At 43.2% G+C, this 17,433-nt stretch overlaps 1 protein-coding gene across 4 annotated transcripts in view; it reads left to right on the forward strand.

Moving 5' to 3' along the window:
- Nucleotides 1-17,433, forward strand: part of MICU1 (mitochondrial calcium uptake 1) — a 164,784-nt gene that overhangs the window by 145,749 nt on the left and 1,602 nt on the right. For all 4 annotated transcript variants that reach the window (XM_023755126.1, XM_023755127.1, XM_006090278.3 and 1 more), the window contains one exon: nucleotides 13,493-13,582. In XM_023755126.1, the coding sequence (XP_023610894.1) occupies nucleotides 13,493-13,582 (90 nt within the window). The remainder of the gene's footprint in view (nucleotides 1-13,492; nucleotides 13,583-17,433) is intronic.

Below are 17,433 nucleotides of genomic sequence, written 5' to 3' on the forward strand. Positions count from 1 at the left end.
GTAAAAACTGTTTTCTTAGAAACCTATTTATACTCTTCACTTGGTAATTTCTATTTATCCTTCAGGTCTCAATTCAAATGTCACTTCCTCAGAGAGGCCTCTAGTGCATTCCACTGTTCTTCCCGAGTCCTTCGCTCTGCCAGATGTGCCCGTCTCCTGCAGGCTCGCCTTGCATTCTCCCCTTTGCTCTTAAAACCCTCCTGATCCTGAAAGTCCTCCTAGTGATTTTTCCATTGGTTTGAGTCCTATACAAATTCTCCCTCCACAGAATTATGGAATTTTATTGCTGAGATGAATCTTACAAGAGAGGAAGAAACGTGTATTGGTTAAGAATCCAGGTTCTAAAGTCGTATTGTCTGGATTTGAATCTTGGCTCCGTCATTTACTAGCTGAGTAGCTTTGGGCAACTTCTAATTTAGTTTCTATGCTTTTAAAATCAGGATAAGACCCACGTCATAAGGTATTAACCTTGTGCCTATCATTTGGTGAATGTTTAATAAGTGTCAGCTGCTTTCCATTATGAATGTTTAATAAATGTTGATAAACGAGATTTAGTGCGATTCATCCATTTATTCAGCCAACAGTATAGGCACTGCTATAGTAGCTGGGCACAGGGTTCTACCCTGTAGACGCTCACAGTCTAATAGGGAAGGAAGATAAGTATACAAGCTGGTCAAGTGCTATTAAATAAGAAGATTAAAAGTGGAGCTTCTCACCCTAGCCGGTTTGGCTCAATGGATAGAGTGTTGGCCTGCGGACTCAAGGGTCCCAGGTTCGATTCCGGTCTGGGGCATGTACCTTGGTTGCGGGCACATCCCCAGTGGGGAGTGTGCAGGAGGCGGCTGATCAATGTTTCTCTCTCATCGATGTTTCTAACTCTCTATCCCTCTCCCTTCCTCTCTGTAAAAAATCAATAAAATATATTTTTCAAAAAAGAAAATGTGGAGCCTCTCGCCCTGGCCAGCATGGCTCAATGGTTAGAGTGTCAGCCTGGACACCCGAGGGTCGAGGGTTCGATTCCCAGTTGAGGGCATGTACCTCAGTTGCAGGTTTGATTCCAGCCCTGGTCAGGGCGCATGTGGGAGGCAATCAACCAACATGTCTGTCTTACATCTACATTTCTCTTCTTCTCTTTTCTCTCTCTCTTTCTCTCTCTCTCTCTCTTTCTCTCTCTCTCTCCCTCTCTATCTCTCTCTTTTTCTCTCTCTCTCCCTCCCTCCCTCCCTCCCTTCCTCCCTTCCTCCCTCCCTCACATTCCCCTCCCTACCACTCTCTCTAAAAATTAATGGGCCCTAGCCAGTTTGGCTCAGTGGATAGAGTGTCGACCTGTGGGCTGAAGGATCCCAGGTTTGATTCTGGTCAAGGGCACATGCCCGGGTTGTGGGCTTGATCCCCAGTAGGGGGCATGCAGGAGGCAGCCGATCAATGATTCTCTGTCATCATTGATGTTTCCATCTCTCTCTCCCTCTCCCTCTGAAATCAATTAAGTATATTTGTAAAAAAATTTTTTTAAATCAATGGGAAAAAATGTCTTCACTCCTTGGGTGAGGATTAAAAAAAAAAAAGTGGAGCCTCTGACCCATATTGGGGGTGGGATGGAGATAGAATAGGGCAGGGGTAGAGACAGGAATACTTCTGTCTGCCTTCTGCTCTCAGTCTCAGCTGTCTTTATTTTTTCCAAAAGGTTAGGACCTTCAGAAATTGGCACCTTTTTAATGGCCCTGGCACTGTTTCTTCCTTGGCTGTTTTAGAACTTGCAAATAGACATAATTCAGCATGGAATTTCCCAAACAGCATTGTGAAGAACACTGTATACTGCAATATGTTAATGGTTCTGTGGGTTTTTAAAAAGTGTTCCATGATTCAAATACGTTTGGAAAATGCCAGGTTATACAGAATTTCTTCCTGCATCACTACTTCTGCCAACGTTTTAATATGCTAATGTGCATTATTAATCTCCAGGGAAGCAATATAGTTCCCAAACTTGAATTGCCCTGAATGTCTTTTAACAACTTACAGAGTTAATGTTCCCCAGAACAGTTTGAGAACCCAGGCAGGCAGCAACTACGGATTTACCATATTGCAGTACAATGCAATCCCTCCAGAGTAAAAAGCCAAATTTCCTTGAGGCTTGCTCTTTAGTTCTGCATGGCCCAGGTGAGAATGACAACTCCCAGGCAAGAACAAAATGTCCTGGTGAATTATGACCATTTGAAGAAAAAACCTTTTCCATGAAATATTGTGTTTCCACTATAGGTTGTCTCTTGTTTAGCACTTAAGAGAAATGGGTTCTGCTGCTTACACACTGGGCATAAAATTAGACATATACCTTCCCAAGGGCTGTCTGAGTGATTTACCTAGTTTGCTGAAGAAGGCAATAGAAAATTGAACATGACTCCTTCCCCAATGGCATCCTACGATGGAAAAGTTAGAAATTATTTGAGTTGGAGCTGTGGAACGAGCATGGCCTGTATAACTTAGAGTATTATCATCTCTGCCAAGAGAATGAGAGGTTTGCAGGGATGGTAAAGCCCCCATTACAAAATGCTGTTATACCTAGATTTGGTAAACTCGAAGGTCCAGTTGTACTTTAAACTGTAATCCAGGAAAATAACCACCCAAATCGGGCCTTTTGTCCTCATGCCCCAGCACCAGCCTGCTTAGATTGAAAATCGTAATTTATGACATGCTTTGGCCTAAATTCTTTATAGTCATTCTATACATACAGTCTGCCTTATTGTCAGACAAACCAAGAGAATAAATCGTTAAGCCTGCAGCATAATCCCCACAAGACGCTCTCTGTAACCCCAAGTATTTTTCTGAAGTATCAGTCATACCCTCAAATGATCCCCGTTTCCTTTTCTCTGAAGTGGCGCAGATGACCTCTGAGAACCTTTGTGGTTTTCAAATTCTTTGAGTCTAATAATTTTGAATGAGTAAAGGAGTTTCAGCCTTTTGGTATTTAGGTCCCTTCTGGGGTGTTGGGAGAGTCAGAAATAGTGATGGAGTAATTTCTAGCACACAAAAATTCTTGTATTCTGAACAATCAATCATCTTTGACAGACAAGCTGCCACTCTCTCTCCGGAGCCCTGGGAATCCTGTAGCATTGCCCTTGGGAGGTGGTGAGGCTGTCACACATCTGGAACACTAATAGCAATGGTTATTTCATAGGAGCTTCTATATACCAGACATAACACTAGGTGCTTTATGCACATCCTCACTCTTAATCCTTAAAACTTAAAGGTATTATTCCCTGGATTATGGATGAGTAAATATAAAATTAAGCAACTGGCTCCTGGTTACCCAGCTATGCAGTGGTAGAGCCAGGATTCAAGCTCAGATCTCTCTAACCCCAAAGGCTGTATTCTTTCCACACCATTACGTTGCCTTGTAGTATATCCTGAAATGCTGCTGAAATTTGAAAATTTTTGCTGAAATACAACCCAGGAGGCAAGGCAGGTTTGCCATTTTGAATTATGTTTCTCAGGAGCTGAAGAAAGACAGGCTCTAGGCCAAACATGTCAAACTCAAAGGCTAACATGGGCCAAATAAACGAGGCCTGGGGCCCACGGGCCTCGAGTTTGACATGCTTGCTCTAGGCTATTTCTTCTGGCTAAGCATTCACCATTTGCAGGAGGAGAATAAAGTCCTTCTGGAAATTATGATGTTTTGGAGTTAGTGCCCTTAAGTATAAAATATGTCTGACATCTGTAGTGCACATCGTACTGTGACTCAGACTCTTGGAGGTGTTGTCTAATCTACCTTCTATCCCACATCTGAACGTCTCAGTGGACACGTCTGTGTTCTTCAACTTTCTGAACATATTACTCTTCAGTGAAGAAATCAGTACACAAAATCCCAAAGAAATTTAAATAAGGTTGTATAGCATGGAAAATTGGTATCCCTTTAAAAGATACTACAGAACAGCCCAGTCGGTGTGGTTCAGTGGTTGAGCATCGACCTCTGAACCAGGAATCACAGTTTGATTCCCAGTCGGGGTACTTGCCTGGGTTGTGGGTTCCATCCCCAGTGTGGTGCATGCAGTTGGCAGCCGATCCATGATTCTCTCTCATCATTAATGTTTCTCTCTCTCTCTCCCTCTCCCTTCTTCTCTGAAATCAATAAGAATATATTTTATAAAAATAAATAAAAGATACCACAGAACAGAAAAAGATATACGTATATATTAAACTACCAGTTTCTCAACATTGAAATACACAGATATGGCCCTAGCTGGTTTGGCTCAGTGGATAGAGTGTTGGCCTGCAGACTGAAGGGTCCTGGGTTCAATTCCGGTCAAGGGCACATGCCGGGGTTGTGGGCTTGATCCTCAGTAGGGGGCATGATGGAGGCAGCCAATCAATGATTCTTCTCATCGTTGATGTTTCTATCTCTCTCTCCCTCTCCCTTCCTCTCTGAAATCAATAAAAAAATATTTTTAAGAAAAAGAAATACACAGATACAGACTACTCAGCTTCTAATAATCAGAGTGTTCTTCACCACCTCTACTCATTGGAGTGGCAAGGATTTGTTATACTTTTAAATACTGTTCTAACATCTAGCATTTATTGAGCATTAACTATATGTAAGAAATTGGTAAGTATAAATTTTCATTTTAAACTCAGACCTGAATTCGAGTGCCTGCTACTCACCGGCTTTGTGACCTTTCCTCTGCCTGTTTATCTTACTAAAGAGCCAGCAGGCTGGAAACAACCTATCCCAACGTGAAAACTCTGCAAAAAGTGATATAATTTTTTTTAATTACCCTAGGACAAGCATGTCAAATTCAAAGGCTAACACACACCAAATATACGAGGCATGCAGCCCGCAAGCCACGAGTTTGACATGCTTGCCCTAGAAGCTGATGAAGCTTACTTTTGTTCTCTTAGGAAGTAGTAGTATCTACTGTTTTTTTCATTCACTGTTGAGATTCAGATGATTTTAGAAGTTTTAAGTTATTAGTACGTATTAATGAGGAGGATTGGAGCTTTTAGCTTTCCTAAGTTTCCTCGTTCATCCAAAAATTCTTGGAGCCCTGGCTGGGCAGCTCAGTTGGTGAGAGCATCGTCCTGATACACCAAGGTTTCGGGTTCAGTCCCAGTCAGAGCACATACAGTAATCAACCAATGAATGCATAAATAAGTGGAACAACAAATCAATCTCTCTCTCTCTCTCTCTCTCTCTCTCTCTCTCAAATCAAGAAATAAAAAAGAAATCTTAAAGAATAACAAAAATAAGAATAAGGAATTAACTTTTTAAAAAATTCTTGGAATCATTGCTTTCAGAAGACATTATCATTATTTAAGTTCTCTGTTCCTAGTAACTAGACTGTAAACTCTTGAGGACATGAACCACGTGTTCCACATCTTTATATTCTACTCTGAGCCTAGAACCATTCTGCATATACAGTGATATTCAGTTAATGTTGAATAAATTAGTGAATTAATTGTAAACATGATCTGATCCTGTAAAGATGGTGAAATGCTCTAATAAAGGCCTAGAGTGAGGGGAAAATAATATGACTATGATACCTTCCCTGGTCATTAATTTTCTTGACATCAAGAGCAAGTCGCGTCTCTGACCCTCGGGTTAGAGTTGTATTAAATATCTCTAAGGTTCTTCCACATTTGGAATTCTGTGACTATAACTAAATCAGCTTTTTATGGAATGTAGTAATGTTTTACGGGACATGTTATAGCCTAGAGTTATATCCAAATCTGTTTGAAAATGAGCTAACTTATAATTACCAGATACATTTGAAATGAGAGCAAGACTGTTGAATTCCCAAAAGAAGAATGGAACTTTTATTTTCTTTTTCAGAAATTTAAAATTTAATTAGATCTTGATTAGTGCCTCTACAAGATCTGATTAATGGAGCTTGGTTTAGTAGTTGCAGAAGAGTGACCATTCTCTAAATGTACCTAAAGTGAGAACACCTGCATATAAAGTATGATTTGAGGAACTTCCAAAGGACATCCCAACCATAAATACCTTCCTCACTTAGCTTTCTTACTGTATAACAAATTACTACAAATTTAACAGCTTAAAACACCACCTGTTTATTATCTCAGTTTCTGTAAGTCAGAGTCTAGGCACAGCATAGCTAGGTTCTCTTAACAAGGCTGAAATCAAGGTGTCAAAATGGCAGCACTCTCATCTGGAGTTTAGGATTCTCTTCCAAGCTTATTTGGATTCTTGGCAGAATTTAGTTCCTTTCGGTTGTAGGACTGAGGTCCCCTTTCTCTTGCTGGCCATAGACTAGGGATCACTCTCAGCAGGTCACCGCGAATCTTTACCGTGTGTTATTCTCACAGGCCCTCTCACAACATGGCAACTCACCTCTTCAAAGCCAGCAGGAGGAGCTCTTTCCCCAGTGTGCTGAGGTGTATTCTTACATTATACAATCACTAGAGGCCTGGTGCACAAAATTTGTGCAAGCGGCTCGGCCCTCACAGTCCCGGCTGCCTCAGCCCTCACAGCAGCCCCGGCTTCGTCCAGTAGGTCATCCAGACGGTTGTTCACAGTTCAGCCATCTGGTGTAATTAGCATATTATACTTATATTATTATAGATAATCCTGGGAATGATTATCCCATACTTTCTCCGTGTAAAGTAACCTAAATAACAGGAGTAGTATCCCATCAGAGTCACAGGTTCTGCCCAGATTCAAGGAGAGGAGATGATACAGGATGCATATTCCAGAGGGTGGAAATGGAGACCATCTCAGAATTCTGCCCACCACACCTGCCATTATTCCTGAAATTCCCGCCTTTAGATTTTCTTTGAGGACTTCTCAAGATATGGACATTTTAACTGATTTAAGCCATGTTGTCCTATATAATAAAACCCTAATGTGCAAATCGATCAAACGGTAAAATGACTGGTTGCTATGATGTGCACTGACCACCAGGGGGCAGACGCTCAATGCAGGAGCTGCCCCCTGGTGGTCAGTACGTTCCCACAGGGGGAGCGCCACTCAGCCAGAAGCCAGGCTCACGGCTGGTAAGCACAGCGGCAGGGGTGGGAGCTTCTCGCGCCTCCACTGCAGGCGGGTGGTAAGGAGCGAGGGGTCCTAGACTGTGAGAGGGTGCACAAATCTCATGCACCAGGCTGCTAGTCTAAAAATAACAACATGGCACCCTGGCCAGTGTGGCTCAGTTGGTTGAGCCTCATCCCATACACCAAGAGGTTGCTGATTTGATTTCCAGTCAGAGCACATGCCTGGGTTGCAAGCTTGATCCCCAGTAGGGGGCGTGCAGGTGGCAGCTGATCCATGTTTCTCTCTCATCAATGTTTCTCCATCTCCCTTCCTCTCTCTTTAAAATCAATAAGAAAATAAAAATAAAAATTTAAATTAAAATAACATGGCAGTCATAAAATTTAAGGCTGGAATGGAGCTTAGAAATCATAAACCCCTACTTTATTATTTTTAACCTTTTCGTTTACACATGAAGGAAATGACTTGCTCAAATCACAGCTAATGTGATGCAAAACAGACTGGAGATTCAGGTTCACTGAGTTCCATGCCACTGTTCTCTTTGGTACATGGTACACTACTGCTAGAAGAACCCAGAAGATTCTATAGGGGACCCAGTGCTTATATTTGAAGGCAGAAATAGGAGGAAATTCACAGTAAGAATATGGGAGAGTACCCCCCAGGACAGCCATAGCCTAAAAGCAGGAGGCAGGAATGTCATAAGGATGTGTGGAGAAGAAGTTTTGGGGGAGAGTTCTCATTTTATAAATTCTTTTAAAGTTTGTGGGAGGCATGCCCCAGTGCTTCAGTTCATCATTTCATTTTGTAAAAACATTTATATCTGAAGAGGAGTGTCTGCCAGGATTCCATTCATTTATGACAAAGTCAGCCTGGCCATGTAGATCAGTGGTTGAGCGTCGACCCATGAACCAGGAGGTCATAGTCGATTCCTGGTCAGGGCACATGCCTGGGTTGCAGGCTCAATCCCCAGTAAGTGTGAAGGAGGCAGCCAATCAATGCTTCTCTCTCATCATTGATGTTTCTATCTCTCCCTCTCCCTTTCCCTCTCTGAAATCAGTTTTAAAAAACATTTAAAAAAAGACAAAGTCATCCATTTTTAAAGTAAAATTACTCATGATGTAGACAAGAAAGCTCAAATTCTGAAAGAAATGTTTGCTTTATGAGGCATTTTCTCTGTAGAGACCTGCTTTATTTCCTCATATTTAAAGTCGCTTAGCAATTTTAAAGATTGATTCTGACTTAACTATATTGCTTTGAATATATTGTTTTAGTAAAATTTTATAAACGACCTCGGGGAGAGAGAGTGAACTGCTTCAGGGATTCGTGATTACCAGTGGGAGAGAGAGGAGGCTGAAGGTGGGATAAACTGTCAAAACATCCACATAAATAGATAAGCAGGGACAAAATCTGCCAACATTACATCCTACAGAGAAAAGGAACAGAAAGGAATTACACCTAGTGGGAAGTAGAGTGATTTAGTATTTATTGCAACTACTGCTTCTTTGGGGATTTCAAGGTTTACTACTCTTCAAAGCTTCTGAAGCTTTCATAAGATACTTATAAATGTGAAGAGTATTTAGCCTTCATATAACTTCAGCAAACTGACTTTAAATATGTCATTTGCTCTCACTTTAGCTGTCAGAGATTCAGACTCTGTTTGAAGTTGACAACTATAGACCACAAGGGAGTAATTTTGTAAAACGGGGGATAAAAAGTACTTTCTCTTCAAGATTGAGGTTAGAATAAACTAAAAATTGGTGAAATAAATAATAATACATCCTGTTGGTAAAATACTATGCAGCTGTTAAAAAGAAACTGTTGCCCTGGCCCGTGTAGCTCAGTTGGTTGAGCATCGTCCCTTGCACCAAAAGGTCACAAAGATTTCCCCACTAAATTGGATCACCCTCTTGATCTTGGTGTCAGCTGGAATCACTGACTACCTAATGGTGCTAAGCAAGTAAGGCCATTGAAGCATCAGCTTGAGGTTCAGAAACCTGACTGCAGGTTTTCTCCTCAGCATGCACAGTGTTTAGGAGCCCGGACCTCCCTCACCTTTGGCAGCCTGAGCACAGAGGGTCAACCTGCCTGTGGCTCGAAAGCACCGTGCAGAACGAGGACGGTTATAATTGTCATTATCAGTGTACTGTATTCCTCCTGGCTTCTTAAATCGCCAGTTCTCCTAAATGCTATCTTCTACCCCACGCCCAAATCAGGTGTGTGTTATATTAGCCAAAGTATCCTGGAGGAAGAAGATTAAAAAAAAGAAAGGACCGCCCAGCCAATTTGGCTCAGTGGTTGAGCATTGACCTATGAATCAGAAGGTCACGGTTCAATTCCCGGTCAGGGCACATGCCCGGGTTGCAGGCTGGATCCCTGGTAGGGAGCGTGCAGAAGTCAGCTGATCGATGATTCTCTCTCGTCATTGATGTTTCTATCTCTCTCTCTCACTTCCTCTCTCTGAAATCAATAAAAATATATGTTAAAAAATAAAGAGAAAGGACAAATACCCTTTAAGTGAAAATCCTTCCCTCTGTCCTCACACCTCCCCCCAAAACCATCTAGGGATGGGCTGAAGAAACTAAGACATCTGCATCATAAGCCTTTCCAGGGCTGAAGCAGAAATGCCTCCCCTCACGTAACCTTGGCAGTCACAAGCCAGCTTTTGATTCTCTCCACTGTGGGAATAATCACATGGCCACACAGCTAGAGACTGTCAGCCCAACTTGGCATATTACCTCTCCAAACACCTTTGTGCAGGAGGAGGCGGGCAGCTCCTAACTGGGTCATGCTGCCCATAGCTGTGTCTGTGCCTCAGAGGCAGCTGTGGGAAATGCTCCCAGGGCCACCTTTATTTCACATGCTTTTCATTGGGTTGCAGTTTAATAAACCTTTCAAGTTGTCTGTGAAATTGTCAGTAAGTTACAAGGAAATGCTTATGTCTTCCACTGTATAGATCTGTGGTCACACTATAAAGCTGCCTCCTCACAACCCCCAGCTATTTAACCCTCCTCACTAGCACTGAGGATTTCCCAATTTGGCTTTTCTCTCCTCTGAGCTCTTTCTCTTGTTTAGGGTAATAGTCACTGAGGAGAATAGTATTGTCCATATAAGGGATCAAGTAGACCCAGTGTGTGTGGGGGAAAGGTCACTGGGTTGGAGGTCAGGAGACCTAGATCCTAGGTCTGCTGCTACCAGCTAGCTTTGTGACCCTGGGGAAATCATTTAACCTCTCTGGGTTTCACATTTCCTCTGAGGTCTCTCCCAATTCTAAGATTCTCTGATTCCATGTGGATATGTGGGCTCTTGTCACTTCAGAACTCTCCTTTCTTCTGTTTGGCTACTGTGGTAAATAGTTTTATGTAATACTAGAGGCCCGGTGCACAAAATTTCATGCACTGGGGCGGTACCTCAGCCCGGCCTGCGCCCTCTCGCAGTCCGGGACCCCTCACTCCTTACCACCCGCTGGCAGTGGAGGCGGGAGAGGCTCCCACCACCACCGCTGCGCTTGCCAGCCATGAGCCGGCTTCTGGCTGAGCGGAGCTCCCCCTGTGGAAGCGCATTGACCACCAGGGGGCAGCTCCTGCATTGAGCATCTTCCCCCCGGTGGTCAGTGTGCATCATAGTGACCAGTGTTCCACTGTTTGGACGATTTGCATATTAGGGTTTTATTATACAGGATCGCTTCTAGTATTATAGTCACACAAACTCAGCGTGTGTTTCTCTCTACTGTTGAATTGTCCAGCCGTGGAACATGCCAGAGAGTAAACTTGGAACCTCGCACAACTCAGATTCTGTTTGGACTTTTCGGAAGGCCAGATGGTACCACATTTTTGAGTGCCAGTTGAGCCCACTTCTTCCAATTCTCCCCTGTCCCAATCTAGTAGAAATCACCCAATCTTATGTCCATTTATCATTCAGGCAGCTGGGCCAAATTTGTACAAAAGGAGTACATAGGCCTTGGAAACCTAAGCTTTCTCCAGGGTGATTTCATGCTCCACGTAGACATCTTTCAGATTAGAAACTGGAATTTCAGCCATCAATCAGACTCCACTACCAACAGCTGGTCTGCATGGGGAAGTCGGCATCTGCAGGGGAAGGAGAGGAGTTCTGCTTACTGTGATTTAATTACGACTTAGTGATTTATTCAGGGATGTGGAAGCAAATATGAATGAGCCAACTCTCAGGACCAGCTGTCGAGTGCTTTGCTCCTAATCTGCTGTCATCCCACTTGCCCCAAGCACTCCCGGCTTGACAGCTCACCAGCTAGTTAGTTTGTTTTCTCCTCTGCTCTGATTCATATCCTGGGGGGCCTATGGAAGGGCACCCCCACCAGGCTATTTGCTGACTGGTAACTTCCCAGTGGTTGGAGTTGGATTCCCCCTGTAGCACAGTGGTGTCGGAGCCCTCCATATGACATGGAGGATAGTCTGTAGCTGTTCTGTCACAGGATGGCATTTGCGATGAGGCATTCCTGCTGGTGGCCTCCAGAGGTCCCTCTTCCACAGCCACTTAATACTTTCACGAGCTTTCACTAACAGTTCTCAGGAGCTCGCACTGACATCCTTAGATATTGTTTTAGTTCATGGTTTTTTAAAGGAAAGGGCCCATCTTTATGGGGAAAAGGATGGGCACCCGGAATATCAAGAGGAATTGGCAGTAGGCACTCTGCCCTGAGAGAATGAACTGGGGAGGAGAAAAAGAGGATACTTACCAGTTACGACAGAGTGTGAGATTGATGTGAAATGCAGAAAAAAGGGCTGGTTAACAAAAAGCATTCGTGTTTATGTAACACACCGATACAGAAGTCTTGATCTATTTCTCAGAACATATTTCCGTAGCCATGGGGGCGATCACAGTTTGAGAGCATCCAGTGTTTTCACTGAGCAGTCTTCTGAGGTGAACTGAGTTTCCTTAGTATAGTTTCCAACTGAGAAGTGTAATAACCAGCTGTTACCATTTTAGTTCTCTGTCTAGTTACTATTCCCATTGTCAATTGGCCCATGATTTCTGTTCCTTCCCTGAGCAATTTAGTTACGAGGAATCCGTTCTTCCTGGGCCAGCGGAGAAAATCAAGTGTCTAGTCTAGACCCAGGAGGCTAAGTTTCTAAACCCTGGAACTTGTGCAGGTGTGAGATGCCCAGCTCCCCTTTCAGTAGTTAACCACAGCTCATGAGCATCCACCGCAATCGTATTTTTTGCTTAAATCTTTTCTTTCCAAGGGACACTGATTCCTCCACCCTAACTCACATCTGAGAGAGGGCAGTGTGAATAGTAACCCAAAGCTGCAGGAAGAGGAAGCTGGCTCTCCCCACCCTCCTGAGCAGCCGAGTGCCCCTCAAGCCACAGGCTTTGAACACTGAGGTGTAGCCTAGCTTGTGGCTAATATTACCTTTCCTCTACCCTTCGCCACCGAGATCCTCAGCTATTTCTGTATAGCTCCACCCCACCCTATCAGATTCCAGAAAACACCAATAAACTTTTTTTGCATACTGAACCACCTCAGCAGTTATCTTGTGACATTCCCTCATTTGAATGAGAAAATGAAATCTAAAAAGGTCAAGCTACTCCATGGGGTTCACACAGAATAGTGGTGGTGGAGTCAGGACTGGAGCTCAGGTCTTGTAACTTAAGCCCAGCCTTCCTACTGCATCACCCCGCTCCTCTGCATTGCTCTGGCATTTGTATCGGCACTGAATATGTGGAGGTGACAGAGGTGAAGTGAAAGACCAAATGTAGGAAAAAAATGACAAGAAAGAACTGAAGTTACAGGGATTACATAGGCAGAGAAGGCACACGACTCTAGTTTAAGTTCACATTGCTTCTGGGTAAGTATAAACTAATTGTTTCCTTTCCTCCATGCTTTACCTCACGTAAGAGTGTGTCTAGAAGCAATAGCATCGTTAATGCAGATATAAAATTTATAGATGTAGGTAGATCACGATAAATGGGGTAAAAGGCAGTGGAAACTGCCTAGTCCTTCCTGGCTTATTTCCATGAGAACACACTTCTCACATGATTGCTAGCGTTTAACAGTAAATGTCAGAAAAAGAGAAATTGGCATGAGAGAAAAGATTCTCTGGAGGTCGGAAAAAGACAAACAAAAAAGGCTACATCCTGAACTAGTGAGACAGGCCGCCCCTTATCCCTAGGGGCTGAGTTAGAAAGGACAAGGCGGCAGGTGGAAAACCTGTACGGAGGAGGAGCCAGAAGCTCATCCATGCAGGTACTTACTGTCAATCAGTAACTGAAGGGTGAAGCCTTAGTTACTGAGGGGAGCCTCCCCATTTCCCACCTCCCCTTCCTTTTGCTACCGGGTATTTACTTTTGTTATCATGTTCTTTCCAGTGGGTTATGGATTAAACACTAAATTATCATTTTCTTAACTACAGTTGAAAACACTTTATTATGATTGAGTAGTTTTATCCACCACATTTAGAGAAAGCAAAATGCAAGTCCCTCTGCTATGCTAATTTCGCATCTTCCTTTCTTCTCCAGTGACCATGCAGCAGGTGGCCAGGACAGTGGCTAAAGTGGAGCTCTCAGACCATGTGTGTGACGTGGTGTTTGCGCTCTTTGACTGTGATGGTGAGTGGGGCCCTCTGGAGTCAGGCGGGAGGACTCAGCCTACTGCCCTTGGAGGGACACTGTTTGGAATGGAGCCTTGCAGACAGCTGCACGTAGTAGCCCACACCTCTTTAGCCTACCCCTTCCCCACATCGATAGTTCAGCCCTCAGCATCATGACATTGAGAAATATAACCCCCCGTCCTGATTTGTGTTTTCCAGTTCTTCCCGTAATTTCCATTTGCCTATAGTTCTCAATTAATGATGACCACAAGGACCTTAAAAATGGAAACAATTCAACTATAGAAGTGTTTCAAAGTTAAATAAACAAAAACTCAGATATAAAAGCTTAAAAAAAATAGAAACAAAAATATTGGACCCAGCTTGCTGCTTAGTAGATTGGGAGCACTCGAGGACCTAAATGTCTAGGAAGATGCTGCTGCGTCTCCTCCTCCCAGGGCGCATTTCGGTCATCCACACTCCATCGTGGCACCCAGCTTGCAGCCATCTGGGTGTCTGTGACCACTCTGTAGGAAGCCCTGTGAGAGATCCCGCTTCTGCTCTAGCATTATTTCTCAGCTCTGTTAGCTGACTACATAATGATACTAATATTCACAACGGAGGCTCACACTTTTATCAGTGCTTTCTGTGCTAAGCTGCTCATTTAATCCTCTGACACTGGATTGTTACTAACCACATTTACAGACCCGGAAGCTGAGAGACTCAGATAGGTTGAGTAATTTTCCCAGAATCACAAAGGTAATAGTAGACAGCAAAACCAGGGTCCGAATCAGAGCTCAGTGATGCCACCCTCTATGCTGTCTCACCTCCATTGCTTGTCTCGACTCCATTGCTTGTCCCACCTCCATTGCTTGTCTCCCAGCCAAGGTTCATTGTTCATCTTCCTTCAGGAAGCAAGGCTACGGGAATTCAAGAACCATCCCAGAAGCATCTGCCTATGTGAAATCTTCTGTTTTGATCCCAGCAAAATGAATTTTTTTTCATTCTTTAACTTGAGTCAATTTATCCACACTACTACATGTTACACTCTATCTCTGTATATGTGGCCTTGCTTCTCTACTAAATTGTGAACTTTTAAGGTTAGTTACAAGTCCTGTTCACCTTTAGAAACCCCACACATACAGGACTTCAGATAGTACTTTACACATAATCTCGTTAACTTATTTGTTATTAAGTTGAGCTCAAGTTATTTAAATCTACTACCTGCTATCACAACTGAGGTCTGAGTCAAAGGAAGTCCCAGGGCTAGGACAAGGAAATGGCCCCATCCTCTAGGCTGCCCTGTCCAGTATGATACCACTAGTTACATATGGCTATTTTAATGTAAATTAATTAAAATTGAATACACTCTAAAACTCAGTTCTTTGGTCTCGTTAGCTACATTTTAAGTGCTCAGTAGCCATATGTGGCCAGTGGCTACTGTATTGAATAGCACCGATTTAAAAAAACATTTCCCTCATTGAAGAGAGTTCTAGTGAATACCATTACTGTAGAGAGATTAACTGCCCAAAGATTTTTTAAAATATACTTTTATTGATTTCAGAGATAGGAAGAGGGAGAGAGAGATAGAAACATCAATGATGAGAGAGAATCATCGATTGGCTGCCTCCTGCGTGCCCCCTACTGGGGATCGAGCCCGCAATCCAGGCATGTGCCCTTGACTGGAATCGAACCTGGGACCCTTCAGTCTGTAGACTGACACTCTGTCCTCTGAGCCAAACCAGTTAGGGCTCCAAAGATTTTTTTAATTTATTTTTTGAGAGAGAGAAATAGAGAAACAGAAACATTGGTTACCTCACACATGTGCCCTCGAGCCCACAATCTGGTATGTGCCCTGACCAGGAATCGAACCCATCAGCTTTTGGTGTACAGGATAATGCTCCACCCAACTGAGCCATAACAGGCCAGGGCTCATCCCCAGGTATTTTTACTCTAATCACATTCAAGTGGTTTGTTGTTTTTTTAAGAAACATTTACTTTTATAATTTTTATAATTTTTTGAAGCCGATATCCTAGAGCTGGTCTGTGAGCTGAATCAGAGAATAAAGGCAACCAGCCTCACAGTTCTCTACTCCTAGGAGGGCCTGGGAAATTACATTTGATTTCCAGCCTTTTAGAAGCAGGCTCTGCCAATATCTACTTGAGTCACCTTTAGAAAATCATTTAACATCTCTGGGGTTTATTTTCTTAATCTACAGAAAAAGGAAGTATATATTAAATTTAAAAGCCATTATCATTACAAATTGGTAGTTACAAAATAGGCTTGAGGAGGAATTATACAGCATAGGGAATACAGTCAATAATATTGTAATAACTATGTATGGTGCCAGGTGGGTACTAGCATTATAAGGGAATTGCTTTGTAAATTATATAATTGTCTAACCAGTATGCTATACACTTGAAACTAATATAAAATAATATTGATTACCAATATTACTGTATTAGAAAAATAAGAATAAAAAGACATTGTTATTTCTACCAGTGCAAGGTCTTAGGTCAAAATGTCAGAGGACTTGTTCAAGTTCAGCAAAGAATTTTGAGTTGCACTCACAGGTCTCACTCACACACACACACACACACAGTCATACCCCTAGAGCCATCCAGACTAGTCAGCTCTGGCCTTAGGGAAGCAGGAAACAAATCCCACAGTAGTTTGAATGAAATGGCCTCAGATTTTTTCATCTGAAGTTTCATTTTACATACAAAATATTAAGAATCTTGTTTAGAATTTTTGCTCTTTTAATTACATTTAGTAAGCCATATTATTGATTGCTTAGCCCAGCAAGGCTACTTTTAATATTGAAATATACATACATAAAAGTGTAAATATAAGTGTACAGAGTGATGAATTTTTAAAATACATTTTTATTGATTTCAGAAAGGAAAGGAGAGGGAGAGATTTAAAAAACATCAATGTTGAAAGAAAATCATTCATCAGCTGCCTCCTGCACACCCCCTACTGGAGATGGAGCCTGAAACCCGGGCATATGTCCTGACCTGGAATCAAATCATGACCATCTGGTTCATAGATTGATGCTCAACCACTGAGCCATGCCTGCCGGGCAGATTGATGAATTTTTAAAAGCTGAACATACCTGTGTAACCACCGTTGTCCAGAAACATCACATTACCTGGACCACAGAGGCCCCCTGCTGCTGCCTTCCGGTCACTTCCACTCCCTTCCACTCCCAGGGGCAGCCACTCTCCTGACTTACAGCACCATGGACTAGTTTGCCTGCTTTTGTTTGTTTAATCGTGCTGTGAGGTATCCCCGGGGTATCTCTGTGGTTGCCCATGCTCTCTTCAGCCAGAAAACAGGCTGTTCCGGTTTTCAGGTCTCTGTACAAAAGTAACCCATTTAGTCCCTCTCTGCACTCTCCCCCAGACCGGTCATTAGTGGAGGTCTGTTTGCTGGCTTCCTGTTGCCTCATCACCCCCAGTGAGGCAGTGAGTCCTGGGCCTCTAGTCAAGGAACTGCCTCCTGCTGCTGGAGTGGTCACTGTTCCGTGTGACTGAGAGGGGACCTTTGGTGAAAGCAGATGCTCTCCAAGTTCCTTGCAGACCTGAGCATCTGCCCCGGGGGAGGGTGGACGGGAATCCTTGAGAAAATGGGCTCAACCCAAAGCCAGGTAGTGATTTTGGTTTTCACCATGAACAACCCTCATCTCTCACCTGACCATTGTAACAATCTCCTAAATGACCCCCATACTCCAGCTGTGCCGCTCTCTGGTCCCATCCCCATATATTCAGCCAGAAAATCTCTCCAAATGGAAATCTAACTGCACTCCACTCCCCTGCGTCCAGTCCTTTCCTGGCGCTCTACCACCCAGAAGATAAAGTGCAAACCCTTTC

Source organism: Myotis lucifugus, unplaced genomic scaffold (genome assembly GCF_000147115.1).
Source record: "Myotis lucifugus unplaced genomic scaffold, Myoluc2.0 scaffold_69, whole genome shotgun sequence".
NCBI lineage: Eukaryota > Metazoa > Chordata > Mammalia > Chiroptera > Vespertilionidae > Myotis > Myotis lucifugus.